Below are 20,870 nucleotides of genomic sequence, written 5' to 3'. Positions count from 1 at the left end.
TTTGACTCCCTGCAGCAGCAATCACCTTGCATCATCTCAGCACCCAAAGCAGCCCCTAGCTGAGAAATCCCCCACCCCAGTGTCTGCTGTGCCCCCATCCAGCTGTGTCTGTGGGCACAGACCCCTCCACCCCTTCCTTCCGTGGGCAGGAGGTGAGAAAGCTGACAGCCCACGTCCTCCTTCCCTGCCCTGCTAAAGGGCAGCCAGGCAGCTGAGCTCCAGGCAGGGAATGCTGCTCCCAATCCCTTCTCCATCCCTGCACTCAGGGCTGAAGGCAGGAGCAGAGCTGAAGAGGAGTTTCCCCCACACACCTTTTTTCTCCTGATGATTCCTTTCAAACTTGATTACTTCCTTGGGTTGGTTTTGGTTTTTCAGATGTGAGGGTTTGTTCCCCCCTCAGACACTGCCCCAATCCCTCCCCACCAGATGAAACCTTTCCCTGAAATCCCACTCTGCAGGGAGGAATGCCAAGTGGAGCTGTCACCACAGCTCTGGTTCTCTAAGAAATCACACAGCTCAATAAAGACCACCATGGTGCTTCTTCTTTGGGTCCTAAACACAGACTTCCTGCCATTCCCTACCAACAGATGCTGTTACCTGTTCCAGGCTCTTCTTCTCATTACACACAAACCAAGTGAGAATCTGAGGGCAGGAGCCAGACCAGCTGCTGGGTGACTTTGGGCATCAGAGAGCTGCTCAGTGTTTCCTGTTCAGCACAGCTACCTGAGCCAGGAAAACAGCACAAAAATGGAAAGGCAGTCAAGATATTTCCACAGACATTGGGGTCAGATATTCCTACAGACATTGGGGTCAGGTATTTCTACACTGCCCAAGGACTGTACTTACATTTTTGGCCTGTAAGCCTCTGATGGAAGACCAAAAACCTGTCACAAGTTCTTTTCTGTAAGGTAGACAGCAGGATAAAGCAGGAGAGAGAGCCACAAACTAAGGGAACTAAAGATTAATAAAAGATTTTTCACACCCCCCAGAAGCCACCTGTAAAGCAAGCTGTGCAGCACTGCACCCTAAATGTCTCAGCTTAGCTTAGCAGGAGGAGATGGAGAGCAAGGGTTCTCTGGTAAGAAAAGCAGCACTTGCCTCTAGCAAGATGCCCACAGTTCAGTTCTTTATCAGAGATTTGACACCTGCCTCCCTTCAGACTCCTGCTGAGAGGGAACACAGGACTAGGTTACACCCATCCCAGCCTCAGAGCACTGTTTGATCCAAACAGCTCATAACTGGCTCATAAACAGCTCATCTGCCTCAAATCATGCCCCTGGATATTGCCACCTTCTACCAGTTTTATTACAATAAATGGTAAAAATGAGACAAGACCAGAAACACCAAAAGGCCTTGAAGGTGCTGAAGGAGACACACAAACATTTTACTATCAGACATGTTATGGTTACATGGATACTTCCCAAGTGCCAGAGTTCAAATAAAAATATATTCATACAAATTTAAAAAAAATACAATTTATATACACTGTGGAATTAGCTTACATCATTTAATAACAAAAATAAAACAGTGCAAAAAATAAAACAAATGGAAAGGTAAGTTGCTACCATAGGAATGGTTCACAGTAAGTTAACAACTCAAAACTGCATAATTAACACTGCACAGGAAACCATGAGACAGCCCCAAACTACCCCCTAACTTTTGCCATCACTACTAATCCAGTTCTTGCTTTTTATACCTTCAGTGTTGCTCTGAGTCAAAGGTTACAGGCACCTATGTTAGAAGTTTATTGGGAAATCACTAAGCTAGCAGGGGCAGAGCAGAAGCAGGCAGTGTGCTGTGGGAGAGGAATGATGTGTGAGAACAAGGATGATTCAACACAAACCCCTCTGCAAGGAGGAGGGAATTCCTGCATCTCCAGACGTCAGATGAACTTGTAATTCCCTTCCTGCAGACTTCCCACTAAAGCAGCTGTCAGGATCACCCAGCATCCTGATGTAAAACCTCCTTGCAGGAGGAGTGAAGGGCTGTGTTTTCCAGCTGAAATGCTGAAGACAGAGCAGAGAGTGCTGACAGGAGGCTGAAGGCAAGTGGTCTCCTCATGGGAAGCACAGCTGCTGCTCAGACAAACCCGGGCAAGATTTTTCAGCCTAATCTCCTCTGGATTGCCTCATTTCAGGTCTCAGCAGCAATGAGAAGACATCCTGCAGCAAAATGTACTGCTCCTGCCTGTGTACAGACATAAAACAGGACATGACCAGACCAGGGCAACCTAAGGAGAGAGAAGGATCCTTCCACACACAGTCACTCAAAACCACTAAGGGGAAAAACATATGTCATGAAGAGACACAGGGCATTCTTGACAGGTGCTCTGACACTACAGGATTCCTAATCCCACGTTGGACTAACCTGAAATGCCATCAAAACAGCATTCCTGTGACTTGGAACTGCCCATGAGCACAAATCCTTTAAAAGAAGTTAACAGAAGTGTATTTCAGACCTACAGTCCAGACCTACAGTCTGGACCTACAGTCCTACAGACTATAGGTTCAGACCTACAGTCCAGCTTCAGGGAGTGCAAAGGGGTGCTGGATGCTTCTTGAAATATCTCAGTGCAAGAACACAACTCAGGGGACACAAACATTTTAGAAATCACCTGCAGAGACTATCCAGAGAGAGCAAACATCTTCACTCTATTTACAGGGAAGCAGCAAGAGCTGTAGCCAATGCCAACTCCTCTGCTCTGAGGAACATGCACACCTGCCCCAGCTACAGAGTCCAGGCTGGAGGCATAAGATGGATCCCTGCTGTAGGAAAACACCTTGGCTTTACTCTTGGAAGTTTAAGAACTTTCATGACTTATTGGAAATAGAGCTAGAATATTCAGAAGACAGCAAAACTCTTTTAGTGGAGGAGGCCAGAGCTGTTGCTGCAAGTTCTGTGATAAGACAGAGAAAAGAACCAAGATATTTCCTGCTCTTTAGACAGGAGCCCTGGAGAGTGTGGCTGCAGTCAACAAAGGGCCCTGGGACACACACAACTTCTTCTGCAACAACTGCCACTCCAGGTATCACTGTCCACTCTTTCCTTTGTTAGAAATGTTATAAATCCATTCTTGAAAACAACAATCTGCCCTTCCTCTTCAATAAGGCAGCAGGTTGGGAAGAACACTAAGTGAAAAAAGACCTACAGATGTCAATGGAGAGGAATCAAAAAGAAAACCTAAGTGCTTACTAACAGTTTTGCTAAATCCAAACCTTCCTGCTGAGCCATGCTACGTGCTGTATGACAAGGACAAATTCTACCCTAAAACCTGGCCTCAGGAATCCCTGGTAAGACCAAGTTTTCACTCATCTGCTGGACAAACTTCAAGCCTCCCCTGACTCAGCTGTCTCTATTGCAAGCACACATCTGTCCAGCAGCTACCAGCCAGCAAAGACTCCATGAACATTTAACAGCTCCAATTAGAGCCCTACAACAAGACCTGGTGTGGCCTGGGCACAAAGCTTCCTCCTAACCCTAACAGCCAGAGGAGTGCCCTGGAACAACCAACTTCCACAAAGTCATCCAGAGAGGCTGCTTTAAAAAATGTAGTGTTTTAATACATGTAAGGAAAGGGCAGAGCCTCTTCAGCCTCAGTCAGGGAAAGCTTCAGCTCAGGTAAGTTCCTGAATTCAGGAAGTATTCAGTAGTATTTGGCTTCCTTCTGCCACAGCTCCTGCTGGCAGACAACAGGTTAATCAGGGTGCTCAGAGCCTCTGCAGAAGACTTTCTGGGATACATTCCCCATGCTGCTTGGCCCAGTCTCTTGGCTGAGGGAATGCTCTGTGCTTTATCAAGCCAATCAGCCCTGCAGGCCCTGGAGGCACAGTGCTGGCTTCCCACTGAGGGTTATCTGCACCCAAACCTCAGGAGGGCAGGTGCCTGCTGGAACAATACAGGTGCTGGCCAGGATGGTACTTGCTAAAGCACTGAACTGGCTGCAGCTGGCTTCTAAGTGCTGATTTTACCTTTATAGATACTCAAGTGTTGCAAACATTATGCCAAGCATTTCTAGAGCACAGACAGCCCCACTTGTCACCCTGCAGCAGATCCTGCCTGTTAGGCACCAGCACCAAGCACTTCTCCTGAAGTTACAGCAGCTCCTCTCATGACACAGAGATAATTCAAGCAAGCCCAGAGATGGGGCATCAGTTCTGTTTGCCTCCAGAAAGCAGCACTTCACTGTGCTCTGAGGATGTGGTGTTCCCTGGTCTCATACCCCAGCTGGAAAGTTGTCCCAGGCTCTTTCTGTTGGACCAAGTGCCTGCAAATGCCAAGAAATGCAGGAGTGTCAGGGTAGTGACAAAGTGGAGTGTCACAAAGTGCCTTCGAAGAGTCTCTTGGGGAGAGATGATAGCAACAGCTAACAGGGAAAAGAGATCTCCCTTCTCAGAGATGCTCTGCAAATGTATTGAGTATTTATAATCCCAAACAGCAATGGGAATTGAACTGCTTTGAACTCCTGATGTGCTGAGCTGCTCTCAAAAGTCAAAAACATCAGAGCAGGGATGCTTCCCCATGAAAGGAGAGAAATGAGGAAAAACATGGGCAACTAGGAGCACCCACAAAGGGAGGTGCATTTCCAGAGTCAGGTTTCTGAATGTTGCTTTTGAGAGAAGCCATCCTCCAGAGCAGCTATTTGATAACTGCAGGTCTCAGGATCTCCTCTCAGCTACTCTCTTCTGGCACAAATAAGGCAACAGTTGCAGGAACAAGAGAGGAAAAGGGAGATAACATACAGCAGGACAAGGAAAAGATGTTGCAGTTCTCTGCACAGGACACAGTGGAGCTAGATGGTTCTTTTTTCCAACCATTAGGAAAAAAAACCCAATCCAAACCAAAACAGCAGAACATACAGTGTCAGGGCAACAACTGAAAGGAGATAACCAGGGCACAGGAAAAGAAAAAACCTGGATCCAGAGTGGTCAAACCAAGTGCCTGAGGCCAATCAACAACTCTGTGCTCAGGCAGCTCCTCTAATTCTCTGGCTAGCAAGATGTTTTCCAGCTCCCCAGGCTTGATATGCATGTGAGAAGCCAAATGGCAAATCTTGGGCCCTGTGGGGTCCAAGCAGAATGTGAGCTCGTGTGCAGGCTTGGAAGAGGGAGGGAGCCACACCAAGCAGGGGCATCAGATGGTCTGATAGTGTTGTCTCAGTCTTGCCTGCAGAAACTCGTGGGTCAGGTTGTGCCGAGTGATGATCCCAACAATCTTAAAGAGGGAGAAAAGAGGAAGAAAAAAAAATACAGCAGTCAGTATCACAGATGTGCTACAAGGATTCACGGCAGAGCTGTTGTTCTTTCCAACCCTCCCCCAAAAGAGAGGGAACCTGCAAGCAGTTCTTGACCAATGAGGAATGAGAATGGGTTTAAGTTTAAATAACTCCAAAGCAAAGCCCCTCCTTCTCCCTCACTTATCTATGGACAAGACACTGCTTTAAACTACACCCAAGCAGACAGCTAAACTGCTGCTGCCATGTCTGAAGCCAGCAGCAGCCACCCCTGCCTAGGCAGGGAGATCCTAGAGATGTAACAAAACCCCTTGGAAAGTGAAAACTGTAATGGGAAATAACAAAGCTGCCTTTTTATGGCTTCATGAGAGACATTTCTGGTAGGCCACCTTGACCTGACTGCAGATAGTTCCTACCAGATACACTCCAGGAAGCTCTAAAGACCAAACCTGAGAAATGGTCAAGACCAGCAGAGTGGTGCCTGCCCCTGGCTGTCAGACCACAGGTTTCAGCTGAGGAAACACCTCTGGGTTTACTCATGGAAAGGGTTCAGAACAGGGCTGCTCCATAACACTGCAAGAGCAGCTTGTACCAAGCATGGCACAAACCAACATCTCATTCTCAACCAAGAGGCTCTGCAGAGAAGCTATCAGGAACCCAGAGAGACAGAAAAAGCACTGCTGTCTCCCAGGGAAAGGCCAGCTCAGGCCTAAGGGAGTTTCTCATCAGCTTATAGGAGGTTACTGACACCTACTGACTATTCCTGAGCATTGTAGATGACAAACACAAAAACTCCTTTCTTTTGCTTTTGCTGCTCCTTTGAGAAGGAACAGAATGCAAGTTCCATTTCAGAAGGAAAACCTCCCACCCTGACACACAGGAAATTCTGCTCTTGACCTTGAATAAAGCTGTCAAAGAGGAACTTAAATGAGTGGCCTCTGATGAGCTCAAGGCCTCTCAAAAGGTGGAAGACAATAGGAGCTTCCTCATGCTTCCAGCCTGAGACAGGAGACAGAGGGCAAGTCCTGCCCTCTGCAGGGAAAGCAGGAAGCAGGCTTGAACACATAAGAAGTCACAATAATCAGCTTAAGAAGATCACATCCTTAAGAAGATCACATCCTGCTTTCTTTAAAGCATTTCTGTTTGATCATAAAAGAGCTAAATTCTCCCAGACTAGAAGAGGAGAGCATTGCAAAAATAGTAGTGGGTTTCTTGCACCAGGACTCACCTCCCCAACTGCATTGACAACTGGTAAATGTCTGAGTCCCATTGTCCTGAACAAGTTGAAGACTTGTGACACGTGAGTGTTTGGAGACACAGCAAAGGGTGATGGGTTCATGTATGGGGTGACATCCTGAGAAAGAAAAATAACTATATTATTTAAGAGGCAATTCCATGATCTCTGGGAATCACTAACAAGCAGTTCCTCCAATGCACTGATCTCTGGGCATCTTCTATTTCTCCACAAATACAAAATTATTTCAGGAATGTGGATTTGTCAGTTTGAACACTGTAACCCATGATCTCAAGAGCCCAATACTGCAGAAAGCATCTGAGCAGGATGGCCATGGAAATAAGAATGTTTATTCTAAAAGCCCTTTGGCCTACACAGCAACCTTCCTGTCACAGAGACAATGACAGTCCTGCCACTGGCTGAGCTGCCAGCACACAGAGTTCCAAACAGACAGCAGCAGCTTGCTGTGCAATCTCACCTGGGCAGGAATCCAGGCAACATCTTATGCTGAAAGTACAGTCCCTGTGTTGGATGTTACCACACAGCAAGTACCAGGATTGCCTTCCAGACACAGACAAGGCTGACTGAAGGCACAGGAAGTACAGAACGTTGGTCACTTCATCCAAGGGTGGACTTAAAAAAAGCTGACTAGCACGTGTTAAAGGCTTGTGACAGTCCCAAAGATCAGTCAGGTAACAGTGTCAGCCTGCAGTGCATCTCTTACCACTATCATGCGAGGGTTCAGCAATGTGAGGTCCAGGTCATGGATGTCAGGGTAACGTGGGTAATCCTCAGACATCTCTGCGTGGGACAGACGGGGCTGACTGGCACTCTGCAATCAAACCAAACCCCACTCAGCTGATGTGTCACCAGCCCAGAGAGAACATGGGCTGCACGTGCATGCAGTGCAGCAAACACCAGAGCCCAGCAGCTCCCCTGATGCCCACTCCTGCAGAGGAACACCCAGCAGCTCATCTCAGAACGCAGCGGTGCAAGCACAGACCTACACAGCCCTATAGCTGAGGGAGCAACAGACCTGCTCTGCAAGCCCTGGCAGATCTGTGCTCAGGACTGGAGGGCAGCAACAAATCAGCCTTACAGAAGGTGAACCTCAAATGCAAATGCTCCTACAGATCCCAGTGATGCAGCTGACACCCTCCTGGTAACACCTTGGCAAGCAGCACTAAGAACACACAGTGTATACAAATAGAGCAACCAGTAGGGTTTCATATCTGCCCTCCAGTCTCCAGTTCCAACAGGACTGCAGCTTTATCAAACAAATGGGGCTGCTAATTTATTTTTAAGCAGCAGCTGTGATTTCTTTTCCTGGGGGTATTTAAAGAAAAATTAAAGTCCTTTTATTCTAGAGCTGCAAGGTGAATTCCCATCACCCTTCTGCAGCGTTTAAAACACAGATGTACTCCTTGAAGTACAAAAGGAGTAAATTCTTTTTGGCAGACCAGAAATACTGTTCCAGACCTTCTCAGACAAGAAGGTAGGGGTGTCTGCAACAATTCCTGCCTGGGAAGACTCACCGACTGGGTCTCAGAGTAACAAACTCCCCTGACCAGGAGGGTGACCAGCTGGGAGCGCAAGATCAAGCCATGGAAAGTCAAAGGTCTGAAACGTTCCTCCATGGTCCACTCTTCACTGGGAGACTGGTCAGGGTAGAGGTTGGGGTAGGGAGTGTATCTGTGACAGATTGAACATGGTGTAAGTAGCATGAACTTCAGGACAGACACCCCCACCCTGCCTCCAAAACAACAGCAGCTTTTTCCAACCTCCTCCTGAATGTTTTAGGGACTTTTGCTCTGCACCAAATAAAGTATCAGAGAAGGGGTCAAGACCCATTACCATGGACAAGAGCAGCAGAATGGAGACATGTCAACTCACCCTCAATTTCAAATGTCTTGCCATAATTCAGCAATTTTCAGTGCCAAGTTATTCAGATTCTAATAAAAGCTGAAGCATCTGTCGAAGTCTGAGGGGCAGGACTCCACTCATAAGAGTCACAGTCATTAGGTTAAACACTGATTCATTAGACAGGGCTTCTGCTTGGAAGCAGCTGCAATGTCAGCCTGGTGACTCAGCCCCAGTACCAGAGAGGTGGTACCAGTGTTATGGCACCAACTCATGAGCTCTTCTCCAAGAGAAGTGAGCTTTGCAGAGCCCTCAGCTTTTTGCAGACCATCAATTTCTACAGCCAAGCTGTTTCCCCAGGAATTCCATCCTCTCCAGGAAATGTTTGAGTGTTTGAAAGAAATTTAAGTTAACAGGTTGGGCACCATCAAACCATCAGCCTAGGACTTGGTCACAGATGCCATCTCCAGCCTGGCTGATGAGACCTGACAAACCCCTGCTCTGACAACACAGACACCACGTTTCTTCTGACATATGGAATGGCAGAGACTTTGTGAAGCACCACAATACCTCCCACACGTTTGTGCCTCCCAGGATCTCACCTTCTCTCTAGCATCTGTTGCAGCAGATCCTCTTTTTCTGGTGGCTCCTCTGTGGCTATGTGCTCATCACACATGTTTCTCAGCTCACTGGAAGGGTAGGACTTCATGGACTGACTGCGCCTGCGCTGCTCTCCAGCTCGGGTGAGGATGCTGGATTTCTGGGTGTGACAGATTTCAAATCAGAAGCTCAGAAGTCACCCAAGAGTGACTAAGAACTATCTGTTCAGCTAACACACAGTCAGTGCCACTGCAGTCCTTGTAAGAACAGCCAACAGGACTGCACTCTCCTTGGACAGAGAAGCTGAGCTCAGGAAGTCATCCTAAGGCATCCTAAGGCATCCTTTATCCCTAGAGCACAAGTTGATAATTTCATTCTTAAAGTTTCCCAAGAGACAAAATCATCTGCCCCACCACCTATCCTACAAAGATTAACTCTTGCCTGTAGGAATACAGCCCCTCTTCTGCCTTTACCATGACCTGGAAAATGGTTTGAAATTAAGTCCTTGAAGATTCTGCATTGCACAGTAGATGCTTATCTCTGCCCTGAATAGCCTAGATAAGAGAAGAAAGGGCCTTCCACCTGCCAAGCAAAGCTCTTTACCCTTCAGCTTCTCAAACACACAGCTTCCTACCTTGAATTTGATGTTGTTACTTATCAGCTGATTGCCCTTCATGAACTCCCTCTCGTTGCCCCTGTTCTCAGTCACTACAGGGAAGGCATGATGGACAGTGGTACGCAGGATGCTGACAAGGGACTGGATCCTGGTGTGTGGGTAGACATATGTCAAGTTGGGTTCCATGATGTCACTGGCTCTTAGCCTGAGGAAACAGAAATCAAGCTGTTAGATGTATTACACCAGCAACAGAAGGCTGGTGCTGGACAAGTGAGGAAACAAATCATAGAATCCTAGAATGGGCTGGGTTGGAAGGGAGCTCAGAGCTCATCAAGTCCAACCCTTGCTCCACTCCCCCCGTGGTTCCCAGCCCATGGCACTCAGTGCCACATCCAGGCTCTTTGGAAATCTCTCCAGACACGGAGAATCCACTACTTCCCTGGGCAGCCCATTCCAATGCCTGATCACCCTCTCCAGAAAGAAATTCTTTCTCATCTCCAACCTAAACCTCCCCTGGCACAACTTGAGACCCTGCCCTCTTGTCTTGCTGAGAGTTGCCTGGGAAAAGAGCCCAACCCCCCCCTGGCTCCAACCTCCTTTCAGGGAGTTGCAGAGAGTGATGAGGTCTCCCCTGAGCCTCCTCTTCTCCAGCCTCAACACCCCCAGCTCCCTCAGCCCTTCCTCACAGCAATTCTGCTGGATCCCTTCACAGCCTCCTTGCTCTTCTCTGGACCTGCTCCAGCACCTCAAGCTCCTTCCTGAGGGGCTGAGGGGCCCAGAACTGGACACAGGACTCAAGCTGTGGCCTCCCCAGAGCTGAGCACAGGGGCAGAATCCCTTCCCTGGACCTGCTGGCCACGCTGTTCCTGAGCCAGCCCAGGATGCCATTGGCCTTCTTGGCTACCTGGGCAAAGTCCTATATCAGTCCTAAACCAAGATCCTGAAGGAGTCTGCTACAGTTTATTCCTGCCAGCTCCTCATACCTGTGTGCTCATCCTCACTGTGTTATTAGTAATGCCTGCACAGTTGATTTTTGGTTATTAATTTTTTTTAACATAACAGTGATGCACAACAGGCAAAGAAAAGGGTTCCAACTTGTAACATACAAACTGTTTAAACACTGCTAGGAAAAGATGACAAATGGGAAGAAGATGCAAGAAGCAAAAGCCAGTGGAACACTTTTATGGAGTTCTTGCTGAACCTCACAAATCTGCCCCTCAGATCTCCACCTGCTCACTCCTCCTCAGAAAGGGCTCCAGGACCTCTTCCCTGAGGGAACCTTGATGGAAAACTCCCTGTTCCTCTCACAGATGGTCTCCTCACAACTGCTCCTCTGGGAGCAGCCAGGTTCATTGGAGATGAAGAATCATCCTGGTGCATTAGCTCAGTCCTTTGTGAGCAAGAACCCTACCACAAACTAACCCCCAGCCCTGCCAAGAGAAGCATCCTTACTTATCCATTTCCACCTCTGTTTCCCACTCCAGAAGAGGCACTCCTCGTAAGTTGACATGGATGTCATAGATGCCTTTGTTGAAAAAGTCTCCTGTCCATTTGGCTACCTGAAGAACAAACAGAATATTTATTGAGTTGTTGCTCCAGCTACAAGACTCCTTGGCTTATCCAAGTACTAGATGGAGCAGAGATTCTGGGCCAACACGTGTTCAAGCAGTCTGCAAGAAGCCAGAGCTAAAATCCTGCCCTTACCATGAGGGTAATCATTATTGGGAGCCCATAGGTGATCTCGTTGGTGGATTCAATCAGGATGACAGTCAGGCTGATTGTCATGCGGACCACTCCTCCCAGGAATGCTGCTGCCCCAATCAGTGCAAAGGTTCCAGAGTAGATGTGATCCAGGCCAATGTAGCTGGGGAAAAAAACCACAAAAAACCACAGAGCCCAGATTTTAAACTAACCTGGCAGAGAGCTCAAGGTGTCTGCAGCACATCTCACACACACACACACACAGACACAGACACACTCAAGGCACCTTTTGAGGAGGTTGGCGACCAGGCGTCCGAAGGCAGCCCCACAGAGCAGGGATGGCACAAAGAGACCACTGGGCACAGAGATCCCGTATGTCCAGCAGGAGAGTAAGAAATAGAGAAGGAAGAACAAGGACAGTGTGACTGGGCTGAAAGTACCTGCAACACAAGAAGAATCGTGACTAAAAGGGGCAGAGGAGTGCAGGACAAAGTATTCTCGCAGCCTCTCAAGCTCACAGAAGGCTCAGCTCACAACTGCTCACTCTCCCAGTTCAAACACACATGAAGACAATGAATAAGTGAAAAAGAGAGGAAAAGCAGGCCTTGCTTCCCATGGAGGAGGCTTTCACCTGTTGTACTAGCAGTCCCCCAGAGCCACGAAGGCCTGAGCATGCTCTTAGCCTTGTGGTTCTTATGGCAAGGCTGTTTCAAGCCAGATGAAGCTCTGAAGCGCAGGCACGGCGTGGAGCACTGGCTCCTGGCTACTCACCATCCTGGTGGAAAAGCTGCAAAATAGCTGACTCCTGAGGATTGAAGAAGAGTGTGGCCATGTCATTGTAGGTTTCATTTGGGCAGAAAAATGTTTTGATGCTTGAATTCACATCCTCTGACATTCCCTAATGCACGACAGAAAAGACACAGTCACATTCCACTCTCTCCTACATCAGCTTTTGTGCAGCTGGGAGTAACCCTCTGGTTAGGGCTGTCAGCCCAAGCATTTCCCAAGCATTTGGGAAATGATGAACATTTCCAAATGTTCATCAGCCCAAACATCAACAGTAGATGGGGCCTGCAACAACAATGGGCTCCCTAATTCACAACTTGAGCTGCTTTGCCAAAGGCTGAGAGCACAACAAGGCAGCTTTCACCATCACCCTAAGCTCCTGCAACTCTCAGCAGGTTTTCACTGGAGCCCTGACGTGGGCTGCTTGCTACCAAAAGCTCCCTCCTTGCCTGTGCTTCTCTGGAGGGTGAATATTTTGATGCAGGAATATAAGAACACATAAAAACCCTCACCTGCAGGCTCAGAGTGTCATTGCCACTGTGACTGGTAGAAGACATCTGCCGGCATTCCCCCAAAACCATGGAGGCTACAAAGACCACCACTGTGGTGGTCAGGGACACCAGCAGGCTCTCCAGGACTCTGCAAATACACAAGGGAAACCAGACACTGAAGCCACACAGTCCTGTAACCCAATTCCAGCTCTGCACACAACCTCAGTGATAAGAACAAGCAGTCACTGCAGGTTAGCATCAGAAGCAGGCGACTTGGCAAGTCAAGCTGAATTATGAGTTGGCTGCTAGGGATTGCATCATCTCCCCCTTCTAAGGACTTGCACCAAAAAGGAGCTGTTTCTGCCCAAAGAACACATAGAAGTCATGTATAAAAACCCAGAGGGAAGTGTTTAGTGATGAGGCTTTTCACAAGGAAACAGTGTGCTGTAGATCCTAGCAGGGTAAAAGTCCAGACAGAACTGGACAGGTTGATGTATATTCTCTCATCTCTTTTCTGCATGCTGAAATACAGTTTGGTTGGGTTTTGTTAAACCTTGCTTCTTACTGAAGAACTGCCTAAAGCAACCAACTGCCCTCCAGAACTACATGGTAAATTCCTCTCTAAATAGCACAGATATTAGCTCAGTTGTGGATTTAATTCATCAAGATAATCAATAATAAAAAAAATAATAGTAAAAAGAAAGGTATCAGCTATTCCTTCCACATCTGTTTGGATTAAAAAACACTGCATGGAGACAAAGCTCTGGTTGGTGGAGCTATAGCTTTATGATAAAGAGCTCCCACTCTTGCAGGGGGTTGAAGCTCCCTCTGTACCACCAGAGTAATTACAAAAATGTAGAGAGATTGTAACATCCAGCTCCTGGAGTTTACTTTGAAGTTTGAGGAAAGCTTCATTTTGTGATTTTAAAAAGAACAGGTCTGGAATTTCTTCCCTCAAGATTGATGCTTTTGCTTTGGGACACTGCAGACAGATAAGAGATCCCTGCACAAAGAGGAGAGCACTAATACCTGACCAGCTTTGGCTTGGGATGCACGTTCCGCATGCGGTACTTCGCCAGCCTCTTGTTCAGGCAGTTGAAGGTGGCTCCAAGAAGGCCTCCTACAATCCCCATCAGAATGAAGAAGCCCAAGTCCACAGCTGTCCAGAGGTGGCATTTCTTATCAGACTCAGAGCACTATGTACAGAAAAGCATAAAAAAAACCAAAACAAACCATTACAGTAACTACTGCAATCTCCTACCAATGCTTCCGTCTCCACGGCAGAAGACATTCAACAGTTGTGATCAAATTCTGTCTCAGGCTATCAGTGTACTGCAGCCAAACATCAGCTGCCCATCCACTAACTCTTACCTTAAATTCCCCAAAGTTCAGCAGCCCAGGGAGCTGGAAAGAGCCCCAACTTCCAAACTGAATCCCAGAGCGGAAAAAATTCAGGGTGAAGGTGGCTGCCATGGAGCAGAAAAGCTGAAATAGTTAAAAAAAAAAAAGAACTAAACACTCTCCAAATTAAGAATGACACAGTTAGCTCTTCCTTGAGACTAACCCCTGGGGAAGGGAACCTCAGAGCTGTAGAAAAATAGTCCCCCTGAGGTTTAACACCCTTTCTCTGCAAGAGAGAGCAGGACTAGAATGAACTACTAGAACCTCTCTGGTTTCCTGCACAAGAAGTTAGGAGTTTCACACAGTTCTTGCAGCAAAAGCTCAGTTGTTTGGGTTTTGGGTTTTTTTTGCCAAAGATGCTAATTTACAGTTGCATTTACAAAGCACTAACACAGCTTATTTAGAATTGGAATTGAGGTCTTCACTGACCTCACTGGTTCTTTTTCACCCCCACAGAGAAAGAGGAGTAACTGAACCTCACCAACAGGTCACTTGGCATGAGAAATGCAAAAAACATCATGAGATCAAACACAATTTTAAAACACTATCAAATTCATTAAAGTAAGTACTCGAGGCAAAGAAATCAGCAACCTGAAGGCACAGGGAATTGCTGCAGTACAGCTCCCCAAGGCAAAGAAAAGCAGACAGAAATGTACCTGTCCTTTCTTCCAGGTACACTAATTCTGCTGCTACAGACTTGTCCTGCAGTTCCAGGCAGTACCAGACCCAGCTCTGCTCCTGATCTGCAGTGATTCTGGAGCACTGATAGAGCACACCACCTCTTTTCTGCCAGGAGAGCTCAGGAAGAGACAGGATAATCTGAACACCCTCACAGTCAAGTCCTCCTAAAAGTTCAGCTCAAGAAAGAGAGACACAGAAGGACCCAGAGTCATCACTCACCACTTTCCATGTAAGTCCTTGGTTCCAGAAGGAGGAACCTTCTTCCAGGCTGAATAGGGTGCCTCCAATTGGGGCTCCAAAGGCAGCTGCAACCCCTGCAGCAGCTCCAGCAGATACAAAATCCCTTTTATCCCTGAAATGAAGAGGAAAATTACCTCAATTTAGCAACGTGGAGTTCTGAAGGTGCTTTAATCCTGCAAAGAGACCATTCCCATTTAGGGATCTACCGTACCTGTCACTGCGGAAATAGGGAAAATTAAACTGGATCTTCCTCAAAGAGATGCTCTGGAACTAAAAGCAGAGTAAGGATTTAGAGACACAGGAGATGGAAACTTCCTCCTCAGAGTACTCTTACAAAACAGTGGTGTGACCAGGTCAGTGACCCAGGCCAGCACTGACCTGTGGCAAACCTGCACCCACAACAGCACCACTGTGAATCATGGGACCCTCCTTCCCGACAAAAAGACCTGGAAAAACAGGACTGATGAGGCAACACACTCCTCTCACTCTCTCCCTTGCTGACAGTGCCAGGATAGATCAGCTCAGCACTCCCATCCCACAACACAGTCTCCTGTGCCAAGCCTGCACCTCCTCCTCCCCTCAGGATGATGCTGAGCACTGTCCCCTCAGCCCCCCTCAGGTTTGTAAAGACTTCCACAGACTGGGCACTCCACGTGAGTGGAAACACAGACAGCTCTTACAAGGACTCTGAACTCTCCAAGTCACTCTGCCCTGCTGCCCAGAACATAACCTCCCTTCAGGCTGCTCCACAGAGTGTGTTCTCAGGCCTCCCCCTTGGACTGAGCCACCAAGAGCCACTTCTGACTGTCCCACACAGGAAAGCACCCATCCTCCCAATGGTCCTGATTCTTCTACCTCATCTACATAAAAACTCAGGGCTGATCCTCAGCCCATCAAAATAATTTTACTGGCAAGGCCTAAAGAGCAAGGACAGCATTCTTCCTCTTTCAGTGAACCCTTATCCCAACAAGATCAAGCCACCAGAGCCCTCCTTACCTCCTGCCACACTGAAGAGCACCCCTGCAGCTTTGCACACCACTGTCCGCAGCCGCACGACTCCCGGCACCTTCACCCCATTGAGGTAGCACTTAATTTCAGGAATTCCTGATCCAGCTGCCACGGGCTGTGGAAAAGAACCATGGATGATGTGCTGCATCTGTTTCAAAGGTGTTTCAAATGGTGTTTCAAATGGTATCTCATCAGAGAGCACAGCTAGGGACTGAGAGACCCTGCTCAGCTACACCAATCAGCACGGTGAAGCCAGACTGCTCTCCTGGGGCAGGAAGGGATTCCAACAAGATGGAAAAGTCAGTCCCAGGACCAGCATGACAGCAGGGAGAGGCTGAGTAAGGAGAAGCAGGGAACCTAAGGCTTACTTGGATCAGGACCAGGAGACTGGCAAGAAAAACAAAGGTCAGGTTGAACCCCAGCAGCTCCAGCAAGGACAAGGCAAGACAGCCCTTCTCAGTGCATTCTTCCACTGCTGCAGGGGGAGTCAAGGAAAACAACAACATCCCCTCCAGCAACACAGAATAATTTGGTACAACCTGGGGGTCCCACTGTCACTGACAGCCATGCCTTGGCTTCCTCATCCAGCCAGGACAAATGATACAACCCATCAGAAGCCAGGCTGTACGACAAGGAAGGGAAAGTGTTCCTTCTTCCAGTGATTGGCCTTTGCCTGTGGGCATGATATGGGAACTGCTTCTTGGTTTCAGTGGCTGAATGACATGAGCAAGTTGAAAATGATTAATTATCAACAAGAGGATGGATGGCAGAAGCCTGAGAGTCAGCTGTTCTGAGCAAAACAGGGGGGCAGCAAGGAAAAGGTCACTGAGTCTAACAGGACCCCTACATCAGGTAAAAGATACAGCTTTGTACCACCTGGAACTTGAGTTGGGTGAGGAGCCGTACGAAGAAATCCACAAAGAGGCCCACCTGTGGGGAAAACCAAAAAAAGACAGATCTACCCTCAAAAATTACTACATACAAGTAACAAACAGCACCTTCTACCAAGTCCTACCAGAAATATGTGCACATGAAAAAGGGTAAAGAAGTGTTGGTGGAGTAAAGGACCATCAGAAGATCAGATTTGCTGCCTGCCTTGTTCCCATCCTAGCATTTTTCCTGAAAAGATGCATTTCAGAGTACTGACCCAGTGGCATTTTTAACACCCACAACATACCCCAGGGTACAGAAGAAAGCTAGGACTGAACTGAAGCCTACAGTCAGCAAAGCTCATTTTCAGACACTCCAGAAAGCACATAATGAGCAGCTCATAATACAAAAGGTAAAAATGCAGCTCAGCTGTGCATTAAGTGCTAACTTTAGACAAGTTTTACTCCATACAGAATTAGGAGATTTGCCAGAATACTTTGCAATGAAAGGACAGCAAGATATGAAAGAAAAAAAAAAAAACAAACCCAGAAAAAAAAACTTCCTGGAAAATAATGTAGCAATAAACATGCTACAATTCCCAAAACAAATTCAGCTGCTAAGCTCTCCACTTATCATAGAATCATAGAATCCTTGGGGTTGGAAGGGACCTCGAAAGATCATCTAGTCCAACCCCCCCTGCCAGAGCAGGGCCACCTAGAGCACTTCGCATAGGAACGTGTCCAGGGGGGTTTTGAATGTCTCCAGTGAAGGAGACTCCACGACCCCCCTGGGCAGCCTGTTCCAGGGCTCTGTCACCCTTACAGGAAAAAAATGTTTCCAGATATTCAACTTGAACCTCCTGTGCTCCAATTTACACCCATTACCCCTTGTCCTATCACTGGTCACCACTGAGAAGAGCCTAACTCCATCTCCCTGACACTCACCCCTTACATATTTGAACACATTGATGAGGTCACCCCTCAGTCTCCTTTTCTCCAAACTAAAGAGACCCAGCTCCCTCAGCCTTTCCTCATAAGGGAGATGTTCCACTCCCTTCATCATCTTAGTAGCTCTGCGCTGGACTCTTTCAAGCACTTCCCTGTCCTTCTTGAACTGAGGGGCCCAGAACTGGACACAATACTCCAGGTGCGGCCTCACCAATGCAGAATAGAGGGGGAGGAGAACCTCTCTTGACCTACTAACCACACCCTTTCTAATGCACCCCAGGATGCCATTGGCCTTCTTGGCCACAAGGGCACATTGCTGGCTCATGGTCATCCTCTTGTCTACCAGGACCCCCAGGTCTCTTTCACCTACACTGCTCTCCAGCAGGTCAGCCCCCAACCTATACTGGGCCATCGTGTTGTTCTTCCCCAAATGCAAAACTCTACACTTCCCCTTGTTGAATTTCATCATGTTTCTCTCTGCCCAACTCTCCAGCCTGTCTAAGTCTCTCTGAATGGCAGCACGGCCTTCTGGTGTGTCAGCCACTCCTCCCAGCTTAGTGTCATCAGCAAACTTGCTGAGGGTACACTCTATACCCTCATCCAAGTCGTTGATGAAGATATTGAACAACACCGGTCCCAGCACCGACCCCTGAGGGACTCCACTAGTCACACACCTCCAACCAGATTCATGAGGCAGACTGCTTCCTCCTCAGCCACTCACTTCTAAATGATTCTTGCTTAGTCTCCTGAACTCTACTCCTTCCCCAAACTCCATGAATCTTACCAGTCCTGTGCATACTCCAATAGCAAAAACCATCACCCACTTCACTGCTTCGTATCTCTGGGCTTTCTGTGTGGAAAGATAAAAAAAAAAATGAAATAAAACTTTTAAAAGGCAAGTCAGAAAGGACCAGAAAAATGCTGCTCTGGGTTCCACAACTGAACTAGAGCTGGAGTGATAATTCAACAGAAGATGGAGACAACAGCCAACTGAAATGCTGATCAACCTTTTCACTCTAAACCTGAGGCTTACAACAGATGCTGAGAGTTATAATCTCCAAACACATTTCCATTCTATTCACAGAGATACCAAAAGGTATTTTCTTTCATAAAGAAAAAAAAACCCACAAAACTTCCTGCAGTAGAATGTATATATAAGTACAGAGTGGTTTGAGGTGAAGGAAGCTTTAGAGATAATTTATTCAGCCCCTCTGCCATGGGCAGTGACACCTTGCCCTAGATCAGGTTACTCAAAAAGCCCTCATCCAACCTCATCTTGAACCCTTCCAATGGCAGGGCATCCACAATTTCTCTGGAAAAACTTCTCTTGGCAATTTCCATAGTTCTAGCTCTCAAACTAACTTAAAAGAATGACCAAGGTCCTACCTTGTTGTCCATGCTCTCCAAAACTTCCAAGTATGGGTCATTGATACAGCGATCGTAATCCAAGCTCTGAAAAAATGCCAAAAGGTCAAGGTAAGAGAGTCAGCTGGAGCAAATTGTGCAAAAAAAAAAAAATATGGATGGAAGACAGTGTTCAAGATTACAGCAGTCAACAAGAGCCCCACAGTAGGAGAACAAACTCCTGGAAACAACTTCATTGGTAGCAGCCCCAGACCCTGAGAATCAGGAGGTGAAGGAAGAGAGCAATTCCACTGCCCAAGCTGAGAGACAGGGAACCAAGCAGGAAGAGAACTGATTGCTACAACTTTAGATTAAAGAACTCATGTGGTTAAGATCAAGGCTTTAATTATTTGGGGATATCCATGCAGACAGCAACTGCTCTGAATAGTTCAGGGCCACCATAAAGCAAAAAAATTCTCCTGTAAGAAGCAGGATCCGAGAGATGAGATCTGCTGTGAGCCAGCATGACCTCAGGGACAGCAGCAAGGCAACAGCAGCTGCAGATGCTCTCTGGAGCCGTGAGAAAAGAAGACTACTACAGCCTGTAAATTTCACATTAAAAAAGTGGAACAACCCAGCAGACTCTAAAAGTTTCCTCAAGAGAAGTCTGACTAAAGCAGGAGACATTCAAGCCCTACTCACAGGGCTCTAACCCAGAAATGTGTAATGATGAGGAGCAGCTCTAAGTGCAGGAACTCTCAGTATTTCTGCTGGTGTCAACACAGCCTAACGAGATGCATTTTGAGTACCTGCCCCATTAGAAACTGCAGTGCTTTTCAGTTTAACTTCACAAACTGCTATCAGTTTATTTCTCACCTCGTAGTCTTTGCGTGGAAGGATCTCATCCTCCTCTTCATGAGTTTCTCCTAGGATTGTCTGCGAATGAGAAAAACAGGAAAAAAGAAAACCATGAGGGGAATGACTGAGCACACCAACAGATGCTCACGATCACCAGCAGCAAAGCCAAAATCAGGGAAAGTCTATGCTACTACTGCTTATAAAGTCAGAGTATGGACTACCAGACAACCACTGTGGGTGGGTACTCAAAACCTTACCTTCAGCTCCCCTCTCACCAAGAACACCCCACGTTATTCCAGCCAGGAGCTCCCCACAACCCCCCACACATCCCCACTGCCCTCACAGCTCCGGCTTCCAGGGAGCCTCAGGACACCTCAGGCACCATCCCCCTACACCGGGCAGCTGGAGACAGCCCCGGCCAGAGCCACCGCCTCCTCCTCGGGCTGCAGGAGCTGCGGGAAGCGGCGTGGGGAGTCCCGGGACAGCGCGGGACGAGGCCCGGGCAAGGGCGGCTTCAGGTACCGGGCCCGACGCGGCGAGAACGCCCGGGAAAGGCCTGAGGTACCGGGCCGAGCGCGGGATGAGAGAGCGGGCCCTGAGGTACCGGGCCCCGAGGTACCGGGCCGAGGCAGCGGCACCGGGGGAGGGAGGTACCGGGCCCTGAGGCGCCGGGCTGAGGCAGCGGCCCCCGAGGCGCGGTACCGGGGTGGCTGCCCGGTTCCCAGCGCCATAGCAACGCCCAACGCTCGCACATCCCGCCCGCCCTCAGCCGCTCGGCGGGGCCGGTCCAAGCCTAAACCCGGTACCGAGGCACCGCCAGCAAGGAGGCGTCCGGTGCCGTACCAGCTCCTCCGGGGTGCGGCTCTCCCGCTCGCCGCAGCAGCGCGGGCAGCAGCAGCAGCAGCACAGCCCGGAGCCGGTCCCGGCCCCAGACCCGCACCGCGCCATCTTCCGTCGCCGCCCCGCCCCGGCCCCACCCGCCGCGCCGCGCGTGACCCCGCCG

General features: G+C 48.3%; 1 protein-coding gene across 1 annotated transcript; it reads right to left on the bottom strand.

The window, feature by feature from the left end:
- Positions 1-1,286: 1,286 nt before the first annotated feature.
- CLCN6 (chloride voltage-gated channel 6) lies at positions 1,287-20,843 on the bottom strand. Its single transcript, XM_030463479.1, has 24 exons — positions 20,711-20,843; positions 19,886-19,945; positions 19,052-19,117; positions 18,450-18,515; positions 16,712-16,778; positions 16,217-16,323; positions 15,837-15,963; positions 15,219-15,286; positions 15,052-15,110; positions 14,820-14,952; positions 13,890-14,003; positions 13,548-13,714; positions 12,540-12,666; positions 12,013-12,139; positions 11,528-11,681; positions 11,245-11,404; positions 10,993-11,099; positions 9,559-9,745; positions 8,927-9,084; positions 8,000-8,156; positions 7,189-7,296; positions 6,459-6,584; positions 2,514-5,211; positions 1,287-2,458 (listed from the first exon to the last, which is right to left on the bottom strand). Exons 1-23 carry the CDS (start codon positions 20,813-20,815, stop codon positions 5,131-5,133), a joined length of 2,631 nt encoding a protein of 876 aa, XP_030319339.1. The 5' UTR covers positions 20,816-20,843; the 3' UTR covers positions 1,287-2,458; positions 2,514-5,130.
- Positions 20,844-20,870: the final 27 nt, after the last annotated feature.

Source organism: Calypte anna, chromosome 21, assembly GCF_003957555.1.
Source record: "Calypte anna isolate BGI_N300 chromosome 21, bCalAnn1_v1.p, whole genome shotgun sequence".
Taxonomy (NCBI): domain Eukaryota; kingdom Metazoa; phylum Chordata; class Aves; order Apodiformes; family Trochilidae; genus Calypte; species Calypte anna.
The sequence above is the reverse complement of the archived record's forward strand: the minus strand, read 5'-3'. Positions and strand labels throughout refer to the sequence as shown.

Excerpts from the sequence above, each read along its gene's own strand:
- CLCN6 (XM_030463479.1), bottom strand. The coding sequence starts at position 20,815 with ATGGCGCGGTGCGGGTCTGGGGCCGGGACCGGCTCCGGGCTGTGCTGC. Across the intron at positions 12,140-12,539 it reads ATGACACTCTGAGCCTGCAG|GGAATGTCAGAGGATGTGAA; the intron begins GTGAGGGTTTTT and ends GTCGTGCATTAG. Across the intron at positions 9,085-9,558 it reads GTAACAACATCAAATTCAAG|AAATCCAGCATCCTCACCCG; the intron begins GTAGGAAGCTGT and ends TGTCACACCCAG.